The sequence below is a fragment of the Benincasa hispida genome, chromosome 5 (assembly GCF_009727055.1).
Source record: "Benincasa hispida cultivar B227 chromosome 5, ASM972705v1, whole genome shotgun sequence".
Classification (NCBI taxonomy): Eukaryota; Viridiplantae; Streptophyta; class Magnoliopsida; order Cucurbitales; family Cucurbitaceae; genus Benincasa; species Benincasa hispida.
In genome coordinates this window covers 9,378,075-9,404,569 of record NC_052353.1, presented here as the reverse complement: position 1 = coordinate 9,404,569, position 26,495 = coordinate 9,378,075, and the positions used below count along the sequence as shown (strand labels likewise).

At 34.9% G+C, this 26,495-nt stretch overlaps 2 protein-coding genes across 3 annotated transcripts; both read right to left on the bottom strand.

Moving 5' to 3' along the window:
• Positions 1–2,231: 2,231 nt before the first annotated feature.
• LOC120077812 (inactive poly [ADP-ribose] polymerase RCD1) lies at positions 2,232–12,541 on the bottom strand. 2 transcript variants are annotated; one of them, XM_039031872.1, is made up of 8 exons: positions 12,381–12,541; positions 12,005–12,113; positions 6,518–7,759; positions 5,900–6,147; positions 5,540–5,583; positions 4,229–4,414; positions 4,028–4,123; positions 2,232–2,488 (listed from the first exon to the last, which is right to left on the bottom strand). In XM_039031872.1, exons 3-8 carry the CDS (start codon positions 7,636–7,638, stop codon positions 2,435–2,437), a joined length of 1,749 nt encoding a protein of 582 aa, XP_038887800.1. In that variant the 5' UTR covers positions 7,639–7,759; positions 12,005–12,113; positions 12,381–12,541; the 3' UTR covers positions 2,232–2,434. The 2 variants fall into 2 exon arrangements, with proteins under 2 accessions (XP_038887800.1, XP_038887802.1); XM_039031874.1 differs by having other exon boundaries at positions 12,287–12,535.
• A 3,449-nt stretch (positions 12,542–15,990) lies between these two features.
• On the bottom strand, positions 15,991–19,108 carry LOC120077488 (uncharacterized protein At1g32220, chloroplastic). The gene is made up of 7 exons (XM_039031386.1): positions 18,803–19,108; positions 18,528–18,630; positions 18,356–18,444; positions 18,217–18,272; positions 16,937–17,083; positions 16,657–16,782; positions 15,991–16,464 (listed from the first exon to the last, which is right to left on the bottom strand). The coding sequence occupies exons 1-7, from the start codon at positions 18,895–18,897 to the stop codon at positions 16,184–16,186; spliced, it is 897 nt and encodes a 298-aa protein (XP_038887314.1). The 5' UTR covers positions 18,898–19,108; the 3' UTR covers positions 15,991–16,183.
• Between the last annotated feature and the right edge of the window lie 7,387 nt (positions 19,109–26,495).

The window sequence follows — 26,495 nt, the reverse complement described above, 5'->3', positions numbered from 1 at the left end:
TTTATGTACATATATCCCAATAATTGTTTTGCTGAAGGCAGAATTTCAACATAATATTTACTATGGAAAACACTAATTATTGCAAGAATAATGAGTACATAATGAACAGTACCTTCTCATCTCTCATTTAACTTTGTCCTGATTGTATGGTTTTATGCCATATAATGCTATTGAATGATTTGTAAAACATTTTAAAAGTTAGTTGAAGAAAACACTTAATTAAGTGGTGTTTTTATCTGAAAAAAAAAAACAAATGCTTCATTTAAAAGATACTGGTCTTGGAAGTAATTGCAAAACACACTTTTAATGGAAAAAAAGAACTACTTTTAGTTCTTTTAAGTAACCAAATACAGAGAAAAGGGAAGTGAAAATTCTAAAAGAAGAGAAAAATAAAAGAAGGAATAGCTTTCATATTTTGTGATCTTGCCTTTTGTCTTCTTTCATTAAGGCTTCGTCGGTAAAAGTGTTCGAATGACCCGACAACCCGAACAACTTAGACTACCCAACCCAAATTATAAAAGTTGAATTGGATTCAATTTTTTTTTCCCAAGTTGGTTTGGGTTACGCTTTTAAAAATTCGGGTTGGCCCAACCCAACCCGAATTTTTTATATTAAATATATATGTGTTATATTATTACTTATAAACATTATAACTCATATTTTTATGGTGTTTGCTTGAAGTTTGTAATAAATATCTTGGATTTTGATATTTAACATTTGAGTTTTACGAAATTTTAGTTTAGTATATGTTGTAGACAAATTCAAGTATTTTAAGTTAATAAAAAAAAGAATTAAAAAAGAAAAGAAAAATAAATAAATAACCCGACAACCCAACCCAACCCAAATTTTAAGGGTTGGGTTAGGTTGGAGACCCAATTCTGGGTAACCAACTTGACCAACCCAAATTTTCAAGTTGGTCCAAAAAATTCCCCCAACTCATCCCAATCTAACCCATGTACACAAGGGACGGTGATCCTCTATTTCTCAAAATAATTCATAACAAACTAAGCCTTTAGGAAACTTCCAAGTAATCCACAAATACCTAAAGTCTTTCAAGCCAAGTCCCTTGATCCATATGTTATTACCTTCTAGTCAATATTTGGTTGGTTCAGAGTAAGTTCCTCTTCAATTCTTACACAAAATTTCAACTTTAGCGCAATTTGTGCTAAAAATGAAACAACTAACTTGTTTCCCCAACAAACACTTTCTAAAGATATATTTTGTCTTTCAATTCCCTTCATATCCCTAAGAACTAGGATAACAAGAAATCCTTCAATTGTCAAGGCTCTAACTAGATAGTTTATCCTGTTTGAGATTGATAGTGAAAGGTCATAAATGAAACTATATCATGCTCCATGTGGGGGCATATATATATTATATGGGAAAAGTAAACCGATAACTTCGTACCTATGATAAACTTCTTACCAGAGCCAAACGGATCCAAAAATTTATGCTCAATCTGCAGTTACAGAAAAGAAATATGCAAGAAGAATTCGAGTACTTAAAAGCCTCTTACCATGGCCGAAATGGTCCAAGAATTTACGTTCATTCTGTCTCTACAAAATAGAAATATGCAACAAGAATTCAACTTTTGAGTAAGAAATTGAGATAAAACCGACGGGTAAAAGAGGTGAGATGTTAAAAAGAAAGTAAATTGGAAAAGTTATGACAGATCGGCTTTTTCCAATTGACCTTTAAAGTTCAAACGTTGCCTTTTCTTTATCAAACCCACTGAGCAGAGCTAAAAGGGGTCTGATAATTCAAGGACGTTGACCTAGCAGAGCCAAATATACACATAACATGTGAATAGTAATGGTATTCGTACTAGAGAAAAAAAGAAAAATAAAGCACTTGCAAGTTTACCAGCAAAAAGTTTGAACAGTTTCCAATTCGCTCACAAACGACAAATAGAGTAAAATAAAAAAATTGGTAACAGTGCAGAATTCTTAAGCACAGCCAGACTACATACTTCAACCAGTGAACACATCAGCTAAATTGTTTGGTGAAAGACACCGACACCAAGAATCGATCAAGAATCGATATCTAAACCTACACGTGCGAATAACTGCTTAAAGAATAATCTTAATCTCAATTTTCAAATCCTCTGTGAAACTTGATCGTGATTATATCCAATATGGACCATTGATGAATGGAAGAAAGTTTGAAACATAAGTTAATAGCACATTGTGGACAGAAATGAAAGGGAGAAAATTGTAAAACAAACGATAATATAAGAATTGAAGCAATTGACTGAGTATACATAAATAAGCAATTAACTGAGGTACATTGGAAATAGTAACTGTTTCATATAAGCCTATATCGAGATGTCACAAATCAGGTCGACAAATTCAAAGGCAAAATAACAGTAAGACACCATGTACATTAGCAACCCCCGTGACGGAAAGCACCTAAATACAGACTCTTACCAACAGCCTCAACATTCTTTCTCCTTCGGAACTTTGAAAGTACATGGAGACTTTGCAGGTAGCTGAAACAAGAAGAGATTACTTAATTTGCAAACCATCGTCCATTATAAAATCCATACATAAATGTGACAGTGGTCGGAATGTGTTGGTATGTTTCGTGAAAATACGTGCTTATTTCCATATTGTGAGAATTTAAAATGTCAATGTCCCAGTACAGTACATTTTAATTCAAGGTTAAAAAAGAAAACATGTCTATTCAACAATTATCATTTATTGGTCTGTTTGATAACGGTTACAATATTGATTCTGTTTTAAAAGATCATACTTGCTTGCAATTTTTTTTCCCGTATTAAAGATTTAACTGTACAAAAAATTAAAAATGAGGGAGAGAATAACCCATCCCCAACCTACAGAAGATTCAAAATCTTTACAAGTATTATAAGAAAATATGCCCTGTGGTAGGTGGCAACACACACACGCTCAATGGGAAGGTTTTTCTCCTATGGAATTTATTGTTCCTCTCAACAACCTAAACACCATAAACAAGAAGATTCTAGCAAACTGCTACCAAAACATTTCCTGTGTGGAAGTATGACCTTCAAACACCTAGAAGAGATTGTTCGTTTTAAGGGTAAACACATTTTTGCCCATTGAAGTTGAGAGAAATTTCATAAATTTCCGGCGAATTTAAAATGAGAAATAAGTGCTAGACTGTGATACTGAAACATTTGCAAGACTAAAATTTCATGAGAAACCTCAACAAGAATGAAGAGTAAACGACGGCATTCTTAAGATCTGATTCCTTACAAAAATCAGCCCCACGGCGGGATATGAGTATAGAGCACTGAACAGGACAAAGATGCATAATAGGAACTTCATCAAGTATCACTTTTTTGAAGTGATTCAGGGACTTCTTATGGTTGGATGTGAGATTAAAGAGTTAGCTCAACTCTCAACCTTTCAACTGTTTCTCAGACGACAGAGAAATGCTAATTCTCACCATGCTTCACTTTCAATACATCCATTTTGGACTCAACTTCAATTACAGAGACAGGATTCACTATCCTTCCTCTTCTAATAGATGTATAAAGGGGATGGATGTAGTTCCCAAAGTTGACGCTAAATTCATTTAAGATATGAATTAACCGCTGCAAATTCATGCAGCTTTGATGAAACTGGATAAATTTTGTACATGCCTTAAAATCTAAACTTAGCATAATCGCAGAAGTCTTTTGTAATACACAAGACAGGATTCTCTCCTTTTGTAATTTCATACTATCAATGAAATTGCTCCTTATCAAAAATATAAAAATAAAAAATAAAAATCTGCCCATTTACCAGTGCTGTCTGGTATGTGTATTTTTGGTGGGGAAGATAAGGAACGCTTTTGTAAATTGTAGCCTTTATTTTAGCTTTTATAACAACCCTATTGAGTACATTTCCTATCCTTCTAATCAAACAAATACACACTCGAGGAAAAGAAATTTGTAAACTATAATGTTGACCATGTGCAAATGATCCATATTCAAAAGCCAGTCTCTGAACTCTCTACACCATACAAGAACTTAGCAATACCAATCAGACGTATAACATACACATACCTTGCACTGAAGACTCATTAGTGTAGACCTCAGTAGCCGATCCCCAACAATGGACCTCAACCTTCTTATGAATTCGTCCCTACTGATCTTCTTTTCCTATTACAGTACCAAAAAAAAAATATATATATATATATATATATATCAAGATTATCTATAAACAAATAAAATTACAGAAAAGCACTTATAGACACTTTCACTTACTCTAAATAACCCATAATTACCATACACCAATTTCATTTGATTGACAGAAACGTCTTCTGAAATGGCATTAAACAACATTGAGAAGGGCATCCAGGGGGACTTTGGAATCTTCAGAGAGCTAGATCCATGGTCAACCTTTTCCGAGCATCTCTTTTCAGGAGCTGGCGAAGACACACAATCCTCCTCCTAAAAGTAAATGGCTTCCCTCAATATTAAGATGAAAGGAGAAAATGAACAATCTAGCTTTAAAAATTTGAGAGTCCCAAACTTCCTTTACTATTCACATGTACATCTTCTAAGGTCTAAGAGGATTTCTTTTAACTCTTATGCAAAACTCCCTTCTTTGCGGAATTGGGGGNGGGGGGGGGGGGGCGTTGCGGGGACACTTTGTATTGATACAGTAGAAAATTATGCTTGGGGGAAAAAAAAGAACAAAGAAAAAAAAATCTCTATTTGATAATTTGCAAAGAAATGGGGGGAGCACCAGCAAGAGCAATGATACTTTGCAAATAAAAATTTTCTTCCCAGTTCCCATCCTTCCCCATAATGTTCTTTGATTCTTCCCCATCCATACTCCCAATAGCTTTTATTGCTCAACTAAAAGAACTTTTACATTTCTTCTGAACCTGTGACCGCATAAGGACTCCAAATTTATGATTTGTTGCACGAAACCTGACAGCATCCGAAGGTCTGAAAAAAGTTTGCTCACAGTTTTAACTCTAAGGGCATCGATGAAACAAGATTGTTTCCGTGATCTTCCTATAAAGAACCCAGTAATCTGGCCTGCCCAGTATGCTATGTAATGTGCCAGTTGAAATAATTACAGAGCATTCTAATCCTACAATAATTAAAAGGAAAAAACAAATTGGCTAGTGAAGCCACCTAAGAGTTAGAACCATTACATTCAATGAATCCTTAAAGGCAGGTCATCCAAATATTGAAGTAATAAAAACTTGTTTAATGAGTCGGAAAGAAAACTGATTCCAGCCAGTCATCAAACTAGGAATTGTGAATGCAAACAATCTTAAAGGTGGTCAGGGAAAAAACAAAAACAAATTAGCTTAACTATGCACAGGAATAAAAGCTTTGGTTGGACGAGATTGGAGGCAACCTTAGGAAATCTATGTTGGCCCAAAATTAAGCTCAACTCATTGAATAAATAACAGCTTTCACAAACATGCATACACAAGCCCACACCTAAAAAAGAGTGGCAATGAGACCACTGACAAGAATTCCCTGATTATTATAAAATTAAAACCTCAGAAAATCCCATATAGAACATAATATTAGAGCCCATAAGAAATGGCTTACTGATTCAATCGATGAGCAATTTATCTGCAACTGGTCCTGCAGCCCTTCAGAATCAATTCCAAAAAATTATATATATATTAGAATGGTAACTTATATCTCCACCAGCCCCCCCAACAAAAAAAAAAAAAAGTGGGGAGAGAGAGAATTGAGGGGAAAATAAAGTAGTATATAAATAATCATTATTTAAAAATAAAATAAAATAAAAAGAGTGTCATTCACGCATCCTGATCAGTTCCAACTTTCATCAAGATACGTGAGCCATGAAAGATTAAATTTTTTTTTTTTTTTTTAAAAAAAAAAAAAAAAACACTATGATCCCATATACAAGAAATGTACAATGGCAACCAAAAGAGAACTTACCACGTTCAAGAGGACTTGATGATATCTTGAAACTTACAACATACTCTGGAAAAATGTGGCTTTTCATATTCACATTCCAAACTAAATATTGACTTGGATTATGAAGGTCATCTACTCCACTGTCAAAGTTTACAGAGCTGGGATGATATGGTTCACATCCAGGAGCGACAACTTCCACATTTCCCAATATGACATGACAGAACGCTATGTATCTAACCCCTTTTTCATCATCATCGCAATAGCTTGCACTAAACCAGTGCAGAAGTCAATCTCCAGTAATAAAGTAGAACAAAAGAGTTATCCATACACCTAAAAGCTAAAAATAACATACTACATTTGTCCATTATACTGTTTCAACTTTCAGTATCATGATGACCATAATATGATTTTTTTTCTTTCTTAAGATCATATCACGAAAAAGAAAATGGAGGAGGTGATTTTTTTAACATGAGGTGTGGGTTTATTCAGAGCATTCTTTTCCAGGTTTAGAGGTCCATTTCATAAAAAACATGAAAAGATATATCATTATAAGGTAGCTATTAGCCTATTATCTGATCTCGCAGTAAACCCCCATTAAATTCCATATACTATTGAACTGACGAAAGATGAAATGCATACCTAAGATTTGCGCAGCTTGAAGGTGAAAGATGAACACTATATGAGGATGCAAGCTTCGGTCCAGAATGACCTACCCCATATGGCATTCTACCAGATAAAACATCCTTATTCAGAGCTAGCCAACCATACTGAACATTGGCATTCCCACGACTCTTCTTGGTTATCTCTATTTGTTTTTGAAACAGATCCAGTCTATCCTGCATTAAAGGACTAGACCAACGTTTGACCTCGAGTATTTCAACGTTCTTAATAGATTCCATGCTCATTAAGAACATATTTTTTACATCATCCGAATTCACAGTTGAATGAATTGATTCAATTTGAGACGTTGTATAACAATCAATCTCTTTTATTCCTCCAACAGCCTCCTGCGTTTCAGCAGCTGGTTTCTGACTTCTAGTTTCACTGCCTTCCCAATCCCCACCATTATCATAAGTTTTTGTTTTGATATTAGATATCTTGGTATCTCTATTTGACTCTTCAATATACTCTTCTGATTGAGAAATATTTGCTTCAGTTAATCCAATTTCAAGATGCAAATTGATCTCTCTCATTCCTTCATGGTCTGATAATCCAACAGCAGAAGCATCTTCCAGTCCATACTGGTGGAACTGATGCATCACATTGTCACCCGAATAAAATTCTGGAAAGAAACATCGACCATTGTCATCAATCCAGGCAATGTGCTGCTGAATAGCTGTTTTCAGTTCCACTTGGATCATATACAAAGCATCTAGCAGCAAATGACGACCATTAAATTCAACTTCAATTGCCGCATTTTTAATCTGAAACTGTTCCCTAATCAACTTGACAGTTATCTGAGGGTAATCTACCCAATCCCCATCTTCGTAATATAAAAACCTCTGGGGAAGTCCACTTCTGCTAAAATTTTTATAGTTTCTAAGAAAAGATCTCCTTGAGTTTGGCCCACAACTGACTTCACAGTCATCGAGTCTCTTGGACTTGGCATGTCTATTCCTAGATGAGGTCAACTTGGACAAAAATGCCTTGTAGCCAGCTCCAGCATGTGCCGTGCCTTGATTTTCCCTTTTCCTCTTCAAACCCACAACAATCTTTTGGCCATTATGCAGAACCTTAGTTAACTCTGTTTCCATATTCATCTACAAGAACAATCCTTATCTACAAACTATATCCTAAAGATCAACTATTAGAATATTTACAAATCTCTTCTTCACTATCCAGGGGTTAGATAAGCCATGCAATTGAGAAAATTCAAAAACCCTGCAAAACAAATTTAGTTGTTCAACTTTCAATTTATTAACTTGCAGATTTTTGTTCTTGGTCTGAAAAATTACAATAATGCTCCAATGATGAGCATCAATATCTTATAGAAAATTATTTGGCACATTTTAGCACTTCCAGATAATAAATTATTTGGGGGAGAAAGACAGATGACTAACAAAAGAAAATATAAAATCAGACTACAGAACTAATGAAAATATGTTAACATGACACAGATACAAGATATCATTGAAATTATTCCTAGTGTTTTTCAAGGTATTCTGTATCACATGAGTTCATAGCAAAATGAACTTATTGCAGGAACGGAAAGTCCACAACATACAACTTTTCTGCGTCCTGTAAAAGTCGAGAAAAATCTCACTTTTAACATTTCTTTGAGCAGGCTTGAGGAAAAGAGAAAAACTGAAAGAGGAGCATGCAAAGTAGCAATAAGGGTACAAAAATAGTTCAGCACAAAAACAATCTTTCATCATATCAAACATTCTTCCCTGGACCAGAAATCCCAATGTCAATATAAAGTGAGTTCCAGCAAATGGGGCAGTTTGAATAATATTCAATTGAAGGGTATCACTGTCTTCATAGCTCCTTAACAATAAGCCAGAATACCAGCATCAGTTTTTAGTTTGTCAATGGATTCGTGCTTCCCCAATGCAATAAATTTGTCATAAAACAATTAACATGGTCTTCAAAGCCCTCCGTAGTAAACAAATGAGTGGAGAGATACTGTTCTATAAGAACCATTAGAGAACCAATTTGACAGCTCCTTGGCTTCACAAATGCCTGGTTCATGGAATATAATCAAGCTTCCAACTCAGTGCACATCGATGAAATATCAACAAAGAACTCTATTCTCCTGTTTCTGGTACAATCATATCTACCATCTGATTTGATCTGTCCAGTTCACTGGTATTTACAACAATCGAGTTCCACACATATTCTTCTGTTCTCTTCACAAATACACAACTGATTTCTGTATCTGTTCACTTCTGTTCTGCTCATTCACCATTCAACAAGTCCAGAAAATGAATAATAGATTCAAGATCCAGCCTTCCACAGATCTAACAAAATTGGACATTGGAGTGCCATCTGTCCAATCTAAATATGGTTCGAAAACAAAATAAGATCCACAGCTTTAAGTAAATAGTTTGGACAATAGAGCAAAAAAAAACTTCTTTACCACTTTCAAATCTGTATCGTAATAACTCATCATAATTCATAAGCAATTATAAAGATATACAAGTCAAGATCAAGTACAAAGAAGTGTGGGAACCAAGAGGCACAAAGATCTCTATCCCTTTTGGGATGAATGAAATCTCTCCTTTGATTAATGCTCTAAGAAACATTAGCAAAAGAAGGAACCCCCCATTGTTATACTTCACCTAACTGTTGCCCTCTCTGTCCTGGAAGTACATGATCTCAAGACCACCTCTTCATGTATTGCTCTTACCCTCAATTTCTATGATGCTGGTCGTTCGAATACTTCCAATGTTCCGTAGTGTGCTCCCCTTTCGATCATCCAAGGCTTGACTCAATTAGTGGTAGGCCACTATATAAAACAAAAGTGAGGTCTTATCCATCAGAGACTTTATTTAGATGCTTCAATGAAAACAAAGAATATAGCTTTTCACCATCTTTGTAGGGGTGCCTGTTCCTTGTACGACACTTTGGTGCTCTCAAAAGAGTTCTATTGTAAATATAATTCTTTTCTTATTAGCACCATTGGGAGAATCTTACGTAATCCAATTGGTATGGTTAAGGCAATCTCTCTTCAACCTTTTACCTTTTTGCAGTATTTCCTTCTTATCAGAGTCAAAGTCTGGTTGTTTCCTATGATTTAATAGGAAAACAAAACAAACGAAATACTTCCCACTATTATTGACCATTTCAATTAATCTAGTCTACTACAAACCATTCAGAAATTCATGGCACTCTTAGACCATCTTAAACCAAAAGATCGGGTGATCTCATTTTGACACAAATTAAAAGGCCTCATATTTCTGTCATTCTGTACAACCTCTGTGTCTTATGTATAAATGTGGCACCAAGGTTTGTGAATGGTTTGTTTCTTCTCTGACTACTCAGTAATGGGCTTTCTTTAAGCTACATATCTTTATATGTATATGGCCCGGAGGAGAATTGTTAGCTATTTAATTTTATTATAAGAAACAAATTTCATTTATGTATGAAATTACAAAAGAGATTTCTCCAATTGGCCAAAATAGAAGAGAGGTTATAAGAGCTAAAGAGGAAAAAAATTTGAGTATATAGCAACTTTTAAGGTCTCATTAGGAAATATGGCAAAACCCAGAATCTTTCAGATTTTTAGCAAACCAGCTCTCGAACACATGCATCTTCCCATATTCTGAAATTGCCCTCAATGAATTCTGAAAATGCACTCATCACCACGAACATATATAGTGTAATTGCATCTTGTGTTAGCAGCTTTAAATCAAATACCATTCCTGAATTTTCTCCCCAATCAAATTTGAATTTCAAAATTTATCTTCTGTTGTTCTCAGATTCCCTTTTATGTATTATCTTTTCCTTTTTCCGATTTTTCACACATCATTTTCATTTGTCTTCTTTTTTAGAAATATTTGTCATATTGTTAACAATATGGTTTCTATTATATAGAAATCTACTTCTTAAAATTTAATCAAATAATATATCATTGTTATATAACTATATTTATACATTTATTACATTTATAATATTTTATGTTTTTTAACGATAATAAGCTTTTAATTGATCATAGTTTTTTGTTCTTAACAATTGTAAGGTTCAATCGATCTCCATAATCCAATCCACTTTGATCTTTTGTTATGTAGCGCTTAATCAGCAGCGAGTACAAGCTCGGCCACAAAATAAAATCTACCCCGGTCAGTTCCAAGCCACCATTGTGCTCCAATTTTTAGCTTTGAGTTTCATGTATGAAGTTATTGATTTATGACTGAGAATTCTGGAGCTTACTACATTCTAAATTTGCTGAGTTGCTTAATATGGCCGCACAAAAGAGAGAAAAACGTGTTTGGCTAAGATTTAGTGCTCGACATTTCCATAGGCAAAGAAGGGAGAATCGGGATCGAACCTCCACTAGAAAGGCTTCCAACTATGGGAAATTTATTGAAGTGAGAATTGTACGTTATGTTTTGATCGTTTGATTAGTTCTTCTGTTGTGGTTGAATTTTGTGAGACAATTTCTTGTGGGGATTGTGATTATGAGTTTCTATAATGTTTAGGTTACACTGTAGGCCAGAAGCCAAAGGGACTCGAATCAACCTTCAATCAATAAGATCTTGTGATTGAGGCTCGGCTTTGTCCATCAACGAAATCATCTGATTGGAGCTATTGCTATGCTATTCTGCTACTCATATTGAGACGTTCAAAATCATCATTATCAAAATTGTACGATATGTTCTAATTGTTTGATTAGTTTCTCTGTGGTTGCTGAATTTTGTGGGACGATACCCTTTTTTTTTTAAGAAACAGAATACAAAGGCATACTAGAACCAAACCCTCAAAAAACCCACTAAAAGTGATTCCAACCGCTTTCATTGTGCACACCCCAACTAATCTTATAAACCACATTTGTATCAAGAAAAAGGAACCAACTCAAGGCATAGACGCACATGTCAACCCCAATGATAGGTTTTGTTTTCATAAGGAAGGAATAAATAAAAAATATATATGTATCATATGACCAACATAATAAGGGATTTATCCAACTAAGTGATCACATAAAAGGACGAAATGCAAAGGAAAAATCAAATTTTAAAAATAACAATAATATTAAATCAAAAGCATGTATCGAGGAACCATTGAGGTGAAAACAAAAAAAAGAACAAAACGATGAAGAACAACTATGATCAACTAGTTCTACTTTCAACAGCTTAATGTATTCAAGTTCCTTATCCAAGAAGAAATAATAATAATAATAATTATTATTATTATTATGGGGAAAAGATTAATAAAAAAAATGGAAAAGAATGATAATGGACAATCTTGGACTGAAGTTAATTTTTCATGGCCTCCTATCGAGCCTCTAGTTCTAAGCTTTATAGGGGCTTTTAGCCTTAGAATACGATTATCAACGAACCTTGCTTCTTATCATTTATCAAACAAAAGAGAAAGCAGGAGAACGACTTAAACATAACATTTCTAAACATTTCTAAACTACAATGGTCTGATCTGAAGGTAATAAAACAAGATCCGAGCAGAAAATACCGTTGTCTGCAGTCAGCGGTCATTCTGTACAAGCCGCTCCTTTTCCCCATTCTCTGCAGCTACCAAATCAATCCAATTATACCCAAGCAGCTAACATACCAATGAAATCCTTCAACATAAAAGAAACCGAAAGCAATTAGATAAAATATTCCACAGATCAAATACACATACTATCCATATTTCAAACTGCAACAACATCAATAGATCAAAGATACAGTACACGATTTCCAAAAACATAATCGCGTGAGCAGGAAAGAGAACATATAAAATCGACATAAATACCTCAAAGTCGCAAAAAAAAACTCAAATTGAAAAGAGAAAAATACAAAGACGAGCAAATCGAATGAGGAGAATCAGAAATTGAGAGAGTAATTACATAAACTCTGAGTAGGAGACATAGAGATGGAGGACGAAGAAGATGAAAAAAGGGAATCTAGGTCTTCGGAGGCGGTTTCAGGAAAAGAGGAGAAGAGCGTTGAGAAAGAGGGAGATTGGAGATGAAACGACGCCGTTCGAGCGGACACCTACCAACCGATTCTGACTCGTGGACTCGGCTGAGTCCACTTTTGATTGCGACTTGAAACTCGAAAGTAAAGTTTGCTTGGGCCCGAAGTTCCACGAGGATAACGTTACACGAACGGTGTCGTTTCGTCAATATAGACCAGGCCCCACACAAATTTTTTCTTTTTATAATTGTTTAATTGGTTTTTCCTTATCTAGAGAGACAGAGCCTTGAATGAAATGTACATGATTATTTATTTAGTTAGTATAGAGGGGATGGGAGGATTCTTAGTGGTCAATTCGATTTTTTCGTTTAAGAGGCCAATTTAAAATCAAATTGAATTTATTAATTTTATAAAGATGAAACTAGTCTGATATTCAAATAAAGGACAAAATCAATAAATATGTTTCTATTCGATTTAGTTTATTATTGTTTTGATTCTCGATTTTAGGTTAATTTTTCATTTTTTTTTCTTCTCATTTTTAATTTTAATTTTTACTTTTGTTTTTAATTAAGTTTTTATTTGCTTTTTTAAAAATTAAAATTGAACATGTTTATTTCTTTTATTACCATTTTTTTTTCTAAATAATAACAAGTAAAATGCTAAAAGGGACCTAGGGTTATAATTTATTTTTAATGAAATATATTTACCCTTTGTTGGGTTTGGTTCAATTTTTTACTTGTTTTTTTAATAAAAAATCGTTATGAACCAATAATTTGTTGTTTACTCCGAAGACAAACTATAAATCCAATTTAATACTAAAAGTCAAACCAAACTAATAGAATGGGTTGGTTCGATTATATATATCAGAAGCTTTGAACATAAAAGTAAAATTTGAAGGACTAATTTAAGTATATACTACTCAATTAGTTCAAGTTGTCTTAATTCAATAATAACTGACATGTATTCCTCCTTCACCTAGTAATGTACGAGCAATATTTGAATACATCCTTAGTTATATCTATCCCATTATAATCTATTTTTTAGAAAAATAGGGGTTGAAGATTCAAAGCATGGACCTCATGGTCGCTAACGCATCTCGAATGTCATTTCAGTTATGTTCACTTTGATGATACAATAAAATAAAAGAAGTTTACCACATAGCAAATTGTAGTTTGACAACCGCATAGACTACACAAAAACAAATGTAGCACCCAACGCGGCAACACACCTAAGTATTTTCATAAATTATCTATAAAATCGAAAGTTTTGTGATTGTTTTTTTTTTTTCATTCAATTATTTGTATGAAAAAATTATTTATTGAGACCATCATGACTATCTTTTGATCACAATAGATGTAGATTCAAAAGCCTGACATATCCCCTATGGCAACTATTAAATACAAATTTAAAATTATTACACTCTTTTTTTTCTCATACATTAATTGTTACATTATAACCTCTCTTAATAATTTAACCTTCATATGTGCATACATTTATAGATGAAACTGTTAGGCACAATTGCAAATTGAACAAAAAAAAAAGAATAAAACAAAAATAATCACAATAATAATAAATTAAAAACACACTTGTAGAGAAACTTTGGTCTAATCCTAGTTTCCCAACAATTTGATAGCCCAATGTTATAAATAAAATTGGGTGAGGAGAAAGACCCAAACGAATAAGGATTGTGCTCCTTCTTCAAGTTCAAAAAATACTTAGGTACTCTATGTGTTAGCACCTATGTCTGTGCAACCCAGAGAGGTGTCCAATAAAATTTGCCACATGATAGTTTCTATATTTTTTTATTTTTTTTTTAAATAATTTTTTTTTGTATATTAAAAAATGACAATATAGGATAAGATGCACCTAATCAATACGCCTTCAAGTTTTTTGTATTTTGCCTTCCCAACTCGACCACTACATGCTTAGAGTCAACAATGCTTGCAATGCCTATTTGAATCTAAGTCGTACCAACCAACTATGCCATTTGCATCCAACTTCTTTCCACTTGTAGAGAAATTTCTTAAAGTTTGATTAAATTCGATTAAGAATTTAAGAGAATGGTGAAAATCATAGTATGGAAATTGAAAGAAAACAAACTGAAATTTTAAAAACAAAAAACTAAGATGAAATCTTTACCAGACAAAACCTTAAATTTTACAATTAGAATTTATATAATACAACCATTTTTCAACACAACAATGAGAAATTCGAACCTCAAACATCTTGAAACATACACCTGAAGCATATTTCACTAGTTTACTTATGCTCAGGTTGGCTAGATGATACAATTGTTAGTGTAGAAACAACATTTATCCTTTATAAACTATGTCACTCTCTATTTTGACATGCTATATTAACCTTCCTATCAAGCTTGATAGATATTTCACATCATTATTTTTTACTTAAGATGTGTTTGAAATACATCTTTAAGTATTTATTTTAAAAGAATAAGTTATTTTAGAAGAAATTTAAGTGTTTGACAACCATAAATGTATTCTAATCAACTTTTATTAAAAAGTATTTAAATAAAAGTGAATTTTTTATAAACATTTTTTCTCAACGGATCCTTAATAACAAACTTAAATGTTTAAAACGTTTGAATGATTAACTCTAAATAGACTCAATCATAGAAGATGAAACAATTTAACCTTAGTCTATACCATACATGTTTGTCTATTTCTTCCAAGAATCACAATATAATTTATGCAATCCATACCGTTTAATATAGTGAAAAGTTAGGGATGTTGAAAACAAAGAATCAATACTTCTACCTCCACAGTATTAATATAAGACGTTTGATTCTGTAAGGCCTCTGATACTTTACACCAATAAGAGAAAGGTGATAGACCACCAATATTATTTCAGTATCAAAGGAGGAAGAGTAAGGGTAATATGGGAAAGTTTAGAAAAGATGAATGTGCTTCGGTTGAGAAGATGGAGACCACCCCGACTGGGGACCCTTAGTTAGTTAGGGAATTTGTGATATATTAAAAGGGAAGGGGAGAGAGCTGGGTGGGTTTATGAATATTTTCGTAGTTGTGTGGTTAGGGCAGAGAGGAACCTCTCGTCTGTGAAGGAAAGCGGTAGAACTATCTTTACTTTCAGTATATGTGCTCTTTCAGTTCTTGAATTCAATAAAACTCCATTCCTAGTTTGGTATTCTATCAAAAGGGTAAAAGAGAATATACGAGAGACAAATATGGCAAGGGACGTTAACCGTGAGGAGATCTAGAATGGGGGGCCATGAGTATGGGAGCCTGTGGAGAGGGGATATCTTGAGTAAAGGCTGACCTTTTGAGAAGAGGATCACCAATTCTCTCGAATGTGCTGGTCTTTTATTTTCTTTCTTTCTCAGATATCGTAGCATACTTGTTTCCTTTTCTGGTTATTGTAATTGAGACTATATCATCATATTTCGTTATCAATACATCATCAGAGCTGGTTGCTCTGTTTTCTTACAAATTCATCCAACCGTCCTTCCGAAAAATTCCAATCCACATTTTCTGTATGTGCACAAGCCCTGTAAGAGATTATATATAATACTAAAGAATATAATACTGGTAAGATATATTTCAATATATGAAACTATAGCAATATAGAAGAATGTTTTAAGTGTACTATAAAAGTAGGTTGATCCTCAAATAACTATGACTAAAGAAGCTAATTTTGATTATGATATTTTCCAAACCATTAGATGTGTTTCTTCAGCAGAAATTGAGAGAGGATTACGTCACGCTCTCACTTTTGCTGCAGCTTCCTTGATCTGTTCAACTGTGAATACACCAAAGACATCGTCGTCGGTGATCGCATTGATGGTAGCAAGTGCTAAATCGTCCACGCTGACGGGGGGAGCAAGAAAAACGTCGGAAGCAGGAATGGAACTTAGAGGTTTGATGAAGTTTCCAAAGACAGACAGAAACTTTTCAACTGGTTCTCCAACCAAATCCAAGGGAATCTCAAAACCATCTACCCTCCTTTTTCCATATATGAAAGCAGGTCTAAGTACAACGCCTGCAAATCAACGAAGAATATGGATCAAATTGAATAGAATATGGCTTGATATCAGTCGAGAAGTTTGACTGATGATAGAGATTTTTCTAAGTGAAATAATTTTTCTACTATACTACCTGCTTGGTTTATGAACAAAAATAATGGCCCTAAATTTTGGCCCTCATAAATATTGCAAGACGAGTAGGAAATTACCAGATCTTGGAAATTTGGAGAGGACCTCGGATTCTGCTTGCCTTTTTCCAGTGAAGTATGAAGATGAAAGCAGAAACGAAGGTAGATTGTAATCATAGACTGATATTAAGACAAACTTGGGAATTCCTACCAGAGACAAGAACATTCAGAACAGTGCAGCGAATAATGTACCCTTGATCAAAGAATCACAAAAATTGAACTGAGCAACAGAAATTTTAAGTTTACAAAGCTTACTGACAGAGAGATACTCATCAAAATGTGCAATCGAAAAATTGCTTACCAAAATCATATGCTGCATTAACAGCCGCAACATTGGCATCACCATTAATTCTTTTCATCTGTTCCTCACTGCCAAAACCTCCAATTGTTGAGACCACTGCCGTAGCCCCAACAAGTACGTCATCCCACTTGAGGTAGAAAACATCTCCTGAATAATGTAAAATGCGTCGTTAATACCCTTATGTACGAAGAGGGGAAGGTTTTTTCTTCCTTTAACGAAAGTGAATATAGTATAGTTCATTCATAGCAATCAGGTACAAGCTTCTACGTTGTTCCTATTTCTATACTGTGAATGCCACAAATTACAAGACTTCCTAAATTCATCCAGAATACCATATGTGATAAACACGCCAATGACAATAGATAACATAAAGAAAATTCAGGTGGAGAGAGAGGCAAAACGTATAAATTGGAAATTCCCTTATTTCTTTCTAAAATGCATCAAACCGTCCTTGTGAATAGCCCACACACTCATGCTCCTTACGAACAGCCTAGAAAGACCGATAAAAATGTAGACAGTATATGACTGTGGAAAGCAAATTATGTGTGTGCATTCCACAATGACCATTCCTAAATAACTGTTTGCATCTACAGCGTTCATGCGAATGTGCCAATAATTCTGAACTATGAATATCGTTTAACTCCAATTAGCAAGTTCAGGCAAAGTGAAATTTGGTTGATTTCCAACAAAGCAATTCTTTAACCATTGCCAGTTTATTACAACATGAGATTGATTTTGTCTCACATTTCTAATTGATAGACTTTGTACATAGGTGAGTGGATACCAAAACGAGACTTCACAGTTTTTAATCTTTCCCCAGAGAACAAACTGAGGGAAAGTTCTTTTGAATCTCATTTGATCTTATGCTTGTTCGTCAGGAAATTCCCTTATTTCTTTCTTTTATATCCAAAAGGTGCATAAGTTTGAGATCAGAATATTATCATCGTTAACATGATATTTTTACAAATCTTCCTCTCCAATCCCCCTAATAGAGATCTCCACTTAAAATTTTTGCCTTGAGCCAATTATTTTCCCTTTCTCCATGATCTCCAGACATATAAACCTTCGTCAGTAAGTACAGAATTTCTCACTTCTCAAAGCCAAACCAAGAGATTGGAAAACTAACTTTTTAACATGTAGGTCATTGATGAAGCAGTTATTCCATCTTTTCATTCGAGATAATTCTATGTTCTATATTTAACTAACTGCCTAAATTTTTATGATCATGATACAGTTGATAAAAGAATTCCAAGGTGTGCTGACATGCCAAAGAAACTTGCCTGGAACCCAAGTAACTTGATCTACCCATGAACTCGTAATGGTTGGACGACCTGACCTGCACAACATGACGTTCGTATGAAACAACATATGTTCAAATCAGTCATAAAGAAAGATTAAAAACAACACCATTTACAAGACCTGCTCACACCAACAACTTCGATGCCCTTGGATACTGCCGCCTTACATATAGCAGAACCAACAAATCCGCTACCTCCTAAAACCACAACCTACTAAGATAAGCCACACAAACAGAGAAATGATAAATAATCAATTGCCTGAGATAATCGATCTTCATCCAACAACAGCATACCTTCTCACTCCTAACATCCGCAACTACATCAATAGTATTTGGCGCATATTCATCCCCCACTCCCGCATCTGCATAACTGCATCTAACTCCAAACCGGCACGAACTGAGATATAACAAAAAAGAGACCCTAATTACCAACAGATTCGGACTTCACTCGAGGCGTATTACGCTATTACGAGCGGCAGAAGTCAATAAAGAGCAAAACGCGCAAAAATTAATGCAACAAACTGGACGGTAAAGTGTTCAAGTGGGAGTAATGGAAGAAAGAAGCATACCGGGGCTGTAAATGCAGGTCGGAGCGAGGTCGGAAGGAAGCTCTTGGGAGGGCGGAAGCGGAGGAGACAGCAGGTGAGAAGAAAATTGACGCCATTATTGGGGGAATCGGAGAAGCGAGTGGTGAGGAGGCAGTGAGGGATTGGAGTATGGAGGAAGGAAATGGAAGATGGTGGAAGGAAGAAATTGACGGGCGAAGAGTTGGTTATGGAGCTATGGCTGAGAACTTGCTGGTGGCAGAAGCCCCTAAAACGCTCGTCACAGATTTTTTTTTTTCCTACTCGAAGTGACACGAGGACGACGACATTAAACAAAAAAAGAAGAAGAAAAAAAAAAGAAAAACCCACAACTAATAAATTATTAAATTCCAAATTTAGGGGTACTGCGGAGTTAATACGTTGGAGAAGATGGTAGGTTTACGTTCGGGTTGTAAAGTTGTAAAATTAAGTTGTTCGATAATTGTGAAAAATAAATCAATGAAGTCGGATAGAGTTACTTGGTAAATATAAAAAATAAAGATAGAAGGGAAAATTAAAGGCATGTTTGATAGATAATTTGAAAATAAAATTTTAAAACAAGAAATTCAATTAAAACATTGTTGTATTTCATGTTTTCAAATATATGTTTGGTAGCAAATTTAGTAATTGGATTTTTATTTAAACAATTATTTAAAATATGTTTGATACTATATATTTATAAATCATAAAACTAGTTGTAGTTACCCATCGATATTTAGTTGATAATAAACTATTATTAATTTATTTATGAATATAATTTATGTAAGACAATTTATATAATTATTATTTTGTAATATTACATAATACATATTGTCTTTTCTTTTAAACGAATTGAGTTTTATAACATGACATATTGTATTTTTAAATATTTTTATATTTATTTAATATAATTCTGCATTTTAAAATTTAAAATTCAAAATATGGTTATAATGAAAACATTAAAATGTTGTTTTCAGAGTTTGCACTATTTAGATCACAAAATCCGAAAATAATTTTTGGAAACAGAATTTGAGTAGTCTACCAAATACATATTTGTTGAACTCAGTAAATCTAAAAATTGAAGGAAATCACAAACAGAGATCTCCATGAGCAGTGATCGTTCAAAATTTCATTCGAATGAACACAAACAATTACAGTCTTAAACGGAAATTAACAAGTCATGCATAAACAAAAATTACAATATGCTACAAGAGATTCAAGGGATAGAGTATACGTATCTTTGAAAAACCATTCTTCAAGTATCCCTCGATCAGTCTCCAACGTGTCCAGAATAACACTCAAACGCAACAAACGGACCACCAACTTGATGCTCCTCGAACCCAATCGAGTCCAACTTGATTCACGAATAAAGTAAAGACACCACCACAATGGTTACCTTGGTATTCTCAGTGTGAGAATCTAGGAGTTGTGGGCTCTGTATGATCTTGGATTTAGGAAGAAAGGAGGTATGTGATCGAGTAAGTGGGAGATATAAACACTGTCTATTACATAGACGATGTACTCGATCGTTTAGAAAACGCAAGCCTATCGCATGGACTTTGCTACTCGATTGTGTGGCAACGATTAACTGAGTAAGTATCGTATAGTCAACTCTAAGCAATCGTTTAGCTTTCAACAGCTATCGCTTAGTAAAAACTCTTTTTACTTGGTAGCCTATTTTCGTGAGTATTTTTCTGAATCAATCAACTACTAATTTTGGAAAAAAAATTTCTTTTTATCTCACGGTTACCATAAAACTTCCAATAAATCTCATTCAATCGGTTATTAGAGAAAAAGAATTAATTATCATATAATTAACATATTATAAATAAATATGATAACCAACTTATCATATTATATTTATAACTTATAGTTTTTATATTTCATCATATGAAACATATAAACCATAGTTCTTTTTCTATTTTATGGTACTTAATATAAATAATATTTATATTAATTCTTCCAATTAATGTATCTAATACATCACACCAATTATATCACATATAATTGAATTTCTTCTTGTTAACTTGAATAATTCAAACTAACCCAAAATCTGATTCTCAACTTGAACTCATTGAGCTACCAAGGGGACCTCATGGACCTGTATTTGAAGCTCCAACGGTACGTGAATAATTGAGTAAACTCTTTAGTCACGAGATCAATCATCGTTAACTGTCGGGCACTCCACTAAAGATCGACAGCTGCACTATTCTCCCATATAACCAATCAATAGTGCGATAATCCTTCACAAACCACTCGTAAGTACAGCTGAGCCAATTTACCATTTTCCCCTGTAATTACATCTAACTCCTTAAGTACCACTGATTTCTCTAATGAACAATAAGTTATAGTCCTACTATGACTGAGTCTTCTCTTCCAAAGAGAGGGTGTGGCCACTATGTTTAAGACTCGGAATCAACCCTTACAGAAGCAATTTATCTACTTACCCCTGCTTCGGGGAAGGAGTGAATTCCGTCTTATGTAACTGAGTTTTCAGCTCCTCAATCAGATGAATCCCTAAAAAAGTAGGCTTGTTGAGTTTGCAATATGACCACTCTCACCCATACTAGTCAAAGAACTGCCCTCATAGACAGAAGTTCCCAAAACACTCAGGATTAAGGTCATGTCATCTATAGTCATTTTAATGAAATGTAAGTCTCAATTATCAACGAAATTATATAAAGAGACTAATCATCTCGCTTATACAAACTCTTTGTATAGGACACCCCCGCTCGCATGTCTCCACATGAATGGTCAGGATTAGATCATTTGTAACACTTTACAACACTTGTAAATATCTACAAAGCGGGTCGTATTCGTAGTGTCACCAGGATAAGGAATCTCTCATTTATTCTTATACTACAGACCATTTAGGTTATTACTTAAGGCATGATCCACTTGTATGTCTCACATACATGCTTAAGTTACATGAAATAACCACGGATATTAGTTTATTGGATATGAGTAAATGCAAATAAAATAACACTTATTTTATTAATAACATTGTGTACAACAAGTTTACCAACTATGAAACCACCGGGAGAATTAGGACACCAATCCCAACAATCTCCCACTTGTCCTAATACCTCGGGAGACTAATGTATAATACATAAAACAGTCTAATATACAATAAACTAGGGCATACTTTATACCACAGTATCATCTCCCACTTGCCCTAGACAAGGTGTCGCATGTCCCGTAGACCCAGACTCTCCAGATAACCCTTGAACACTTTAGCCATGAGAGCCTTTGTAAAGGATCAACAACATTGTGCTCCGATGCGATCTTCGTGACTATCACATCACCGTGATGCAAAATCTCCCCGATCAAATGATATTTCCGTTCAATATGCTTGCCTCTTCGGTGACTCTAAGGTTCCTTAGAATTTGCCACAGCCTCGCTGTTATCACAATAGAGAGTGATCAACAAAGACATATTTGGAACAAATTCCAAATCTGTAAGGAACTTCCTAAGCCAAATAGCCTCTTTAGTAGCTTCACAAACGACTACATATTCGGCTTCCATAGTGGAGTCCGTGATGCATCCTTGCTTGATGCTTTGCTAAACTACAATCCCTCCATTCAGAGTGAACACTGACCCTGATGTTGATTTCCGAGAATCTCTATCAGTTTGAAAGTCAGAGTTTGTGTATTCTATAAGGATCAAATCCTTATCTCCATACACGAGCATATAGTCCCTCGTTCTTTGAAGATACTTGAGGATCGTTTTGACTGTCGTCCAGTGATCTAATCCTAGATTGGACTGATAGCGACTGACAATCCCTACTGCATAACAAATGTCAGGTTTAGTACATAACATTGCGTACATAAGGCTTCTAACAGTCGAAGCATAGGGAATCCGTCTCATTTCTTCAACCTCTTGAGGTGTCTTAGGACATTGCTCCTTAGACAAAACAATTCCATGCTTGAAGGTTAGTAAACCCCTCTTGGAATTCTGCATTGAGTACCTGATCAACATCTTATCAATGTATGATGCCTGAGACAAGGTCAACCTCTTGTTCTTACGATCCCGAATGATATGAATCCCTAGAATATACTGCGCCTCTCCCAAATCTTTCATTTGTAATTGGGTGGCTAGCCACGATTTGATGTCAATCAGAAAACCTACATCATTCCCAATGAGTAGAATATCATCCACATACAGCACTAGAAAAGCTACTGAGTTGTTGATGATTTTCTTGTAAACACGAGGCTCATCAACATTTTAATCAAAGCCAAACGATTTGATCGCACTGTCAAATCTAATGTTCCACGATCTAGACACCTGTTTCAGCCCATAAATGGACCTATTAAGCTTGCAAACTCTTTGCTCTTGATCTGGAACAACGAATCCTTCTGGTTAAGCCATGTAGATGGTCTCCTCAAGAATACCATTTAGAAATGCAGTCTTGACGTCCATTTGCCATATCTCAAATCATAAAATGTGGCCATGGACAGGAGAATCCTGATAGACTTCAACATGACAACAGGTGAGAAAGTTTCCTCATAGTCCACTCCCTCGACCTGGATAAAACCCTTTGCCATGAGTCTAGCCTTAAAGGTCTGCACCTTTCCATCTACACCTCGTTTTCTCTTGTAGATCCACAAAACCTATCAGGCTGATCCACAAGTTCCCAGACAAAATTAAATTACATAGACTCCATTTCTTGATTCATGGCTTTAATCCACTCATCTTTGTCAACATCCTCCATTGCTTACTTATAAGACAATGGATCCTCAACTTCATCATCATACATGATATTTTAGGCTTCAGTCAAACCCCATGTAGCGTTCTGGTGGGTTCGCAACCCTCCCACTATATCGAGGCAGTCTCAACTCTTGATATGGTTGACTAGATGTACCGACATCAACAACTCTTGTTGATCTATTAGTCTGTACAACAACTCTTGTTGAACTCTTAGTAGTCTCACTAGAAATCTCATGTAAAACAAGTTTGCTTCGTGGCTTATGATCCCTGATGTGGTCTTCTTCCAAGAAGATAGCATTTGTCAATACAAACACCTTATTCCCACTCGGATTATAGAAGTATCCACTCCTCATTTCCTTGGGGTAGCCTACAAAGAGGCAAACTTTCGAACGCAGTTACAACTTTTTATGGTTAGCCACAAGCACGTGGGCCGGACTCCCCAAATTCTGAAGTGGTGTAAACTACCTTTACGGCCTCTCCACAACTCAAAAAGCGTTTCAGAAATACTTTTCGAAGGAACGTTGTTCAAAATGTAACATGCAGTCTCCACTTTAAATCCCCAAAACGAGTCTGGAAGATAAGCATAACTCATCATAGACCAAACCATGTCTAACAGGGTTCTGTTTCTCTTTTGTGATACACCATTCTATTGAGGTGTACCGGAGGTCGAGAGTTAGGAATTGATTCCATGTTTTATCATATAGTTATGGAGTTCAAGATCCATATACTCTCCACCACGATCAGATCGTAGTGTCTTTATCTTCTTACCTCATCCTACTCCTTGAATTTGTCAAGAGCGTCTGACTTATGTTGCATTAGGTATAGATACCCATATCTTGAATAATCATCATTGAAAGAGATGAAATATTCATACCCACCTCGAGCTTTAACACTCATTGGACTACAGAGGTCTAAATGTATAAGCTCAAAGGTTTCCTTGGCTCTATAACCTTTTCCAATAAAAGGTCATTTGGTCATCTTGCCTTCAAGGCATGATTCACATACCGACAAGGAGTTTTCTTCTAAACCTTTAGAAGTTTACATTGCACCAACTTCTCAATCCTATTGAGGTTGATGTGACCTAACCTTAGATATCAAAGATGGGCATTTTTCTTAGGAGAAATTTTTGGTCTTTTTACAGTTGTTTCTATTTTGAGCATTTCAGTTTTAAGTAAGGCTTTTATGACTAATGGCCTTACTATATATAAGTTAATTTCTATTGAACCAAAACCAATCTCTATACCATTCTTGAAAATAAACACTTTACTCTTAGAAAAGGAGACAGTATAACCTTGTTCAATCAGACAAGAAACCGAGATTAAGTTCCTCTTGATATGAGGTGTTGGGATTGGTGTCCTAATTTCTCCAGAGTCTCGTAGTTTGTAAACATTGTACACCTTGTTATGAATAAAATAAGAGTTATTTTATTTTGCATTTAATCATATCCAATAAACAAAGCTCCATGGTTAATGTATGTAAACTTAGCATGTATATGAGGTATACAAGTGGATCATGCCTTAAGCGATAATCTAAAAAGGTCTGTAGTATAAAGATTAAGGAGGGATACATGATCCTGGTGACACTACGGATACGGCCCGCTCTGTAGAGGTTTACAAGTGTTATGAACTACTACAGTTGGTTGATCCTAACCATTCATGTGGAGACATGCGAGCGAGGGTGTCCTATACAAAGAATTTGTATAAGACCAGACCACGAGATGATTCGTCTCTTTATATAATGTCGTTGATACTTGAGACTTACATCTCACCTAAATGACCATAAGTGACATGACCTTAATCCTGAGTGTTTTGAGAACTCCTGCCTTTGAGGGCGGTCATTTAATTAGTATGGGTGAGAGTGGCCAGATTGCCAACTTAACAAGCCTACCTTTTTGGGGATTTATCTGATTGGGGAATTGGGAACTCATTTACACAAGATGGAATTCACTCCTCCTCGAAGCAGGGGTAAGTAGATAGATTGCTCCCTTAAAGGCTAATTCCGGGTCTTGAACATAGTGGCCACGATCTCTCTTTGGAAGAGAGGACTCAGTCAAAGTAGGACAATGACTTATGTTCATTAGAGAAATCAGTGGTACTTAAGGAGTTGTATGTAACTACAGGGGCATAACGGTAAATTGGCCCAACTGTACTTACGAGCAATTTGTGAAGGATTATCGCACTGTTGATTGGTTGATATGGACGCAAAATATATCCGTAATGAGGAGAATGCAGCTGTCAGTCTCTAGTGGAGTGCCCGACAGTTAACGGATGGTGGATCCTGTGACTAAAGAGTTTAGTCAGTTATTCACGTACCATTGGAGCTTCAAGCTACAGGTCCATAATGTCCCCTTGGTAGCTCAATGGATTCAAGTTGAGAATCAATTCTTGAGGTTGATTTGAAATGTTCAAATTGACAAGAGGAAATTCAATTATATATGATATAATTGGTGTTGATGTATGAGATACATCAAGTGGAGGATTAATGTAAATGTGATTTACATTAAATACCATAAAATAGAAAAAGAACTATGGTTCATATGTTTCATGAGATGAAATATTAAAACGGTAGGTTATAAATATAATATGGTAAGTTGGTTATCATATTTATTTATAATAATATTAATTATTTGATGATTATCTCTTTTTCTCTAATAACCATTTGAGTGAGAGGTTATTGGTGGTTTTATGGTAATCGTGAGATAAAAGAATTTTTTTTTCCTAATTTGACTGAGTTGATACTTTCGAAAAGAAACTCATGGAGAAGGCTATCAGGTGAAATTGTTTCACTAAGTGATAGCTAGTAGAGAGATTAAAAAATCATGGACTAAAACTATACAATAGTTCTTTTAGCTGGTCGTAGTTAAACGATCGCTTGGCATTGGCTATACGATAGACTACCATCTTCTATATGATTGAGCATTTGTCTATATGATAGATTGTGTCATCTCCCACTTACTCAATCGTCTACATGATTGTTGTTCCTCCAGTCTCTT

Bases quoted from the DNA above. Each gene is read 5' to 3' on its own strand.
- LOC120077812 (XM_039031872.1), bottom strand. From the start codon at position 7,638: ATGAATATGGAAACAGAGTTAACTAAGGTTCTGCATAATGGCCAAAAG. The intron at 5,584-5,899 runs GTAAGTTCTCTT...TTGATTCTGAAG, and splicing joins ATCAAGTCCTCTTGAACGTG to GGCTGCAGGACCAGTTGCAG. The intron at 4,415-5,539 runs GTAAGCCATTTC...ATTTACTTTTAG, and splicing joins ATTGCTCATCGATTGAATCA to GAGGAGGATTGTGTGTCTTC.
- LOC120077488 (XM_039031386.1), bottom strand. From the start codon at position 18,897: ATGGCGTCAATTTTCTTCTCACCTGCTGTCTCCTCCGCTTCCGCCCTC. The intron at 18,631-18,802 runs GTATGCTTCTTT...GTTATATCTCAG, and splicing joins GACCTGCATTTACAGCCCCG to TTCGTGCCGGTTTGGAGTTA. The intron at 18,445-18,527 runs GTATGCTGTTGT...TTATCTTAGTAG, and splicing joins CGGATGTTAGGAGTGAGAAG to GTTGTGGTTTTAGGAGGTAG.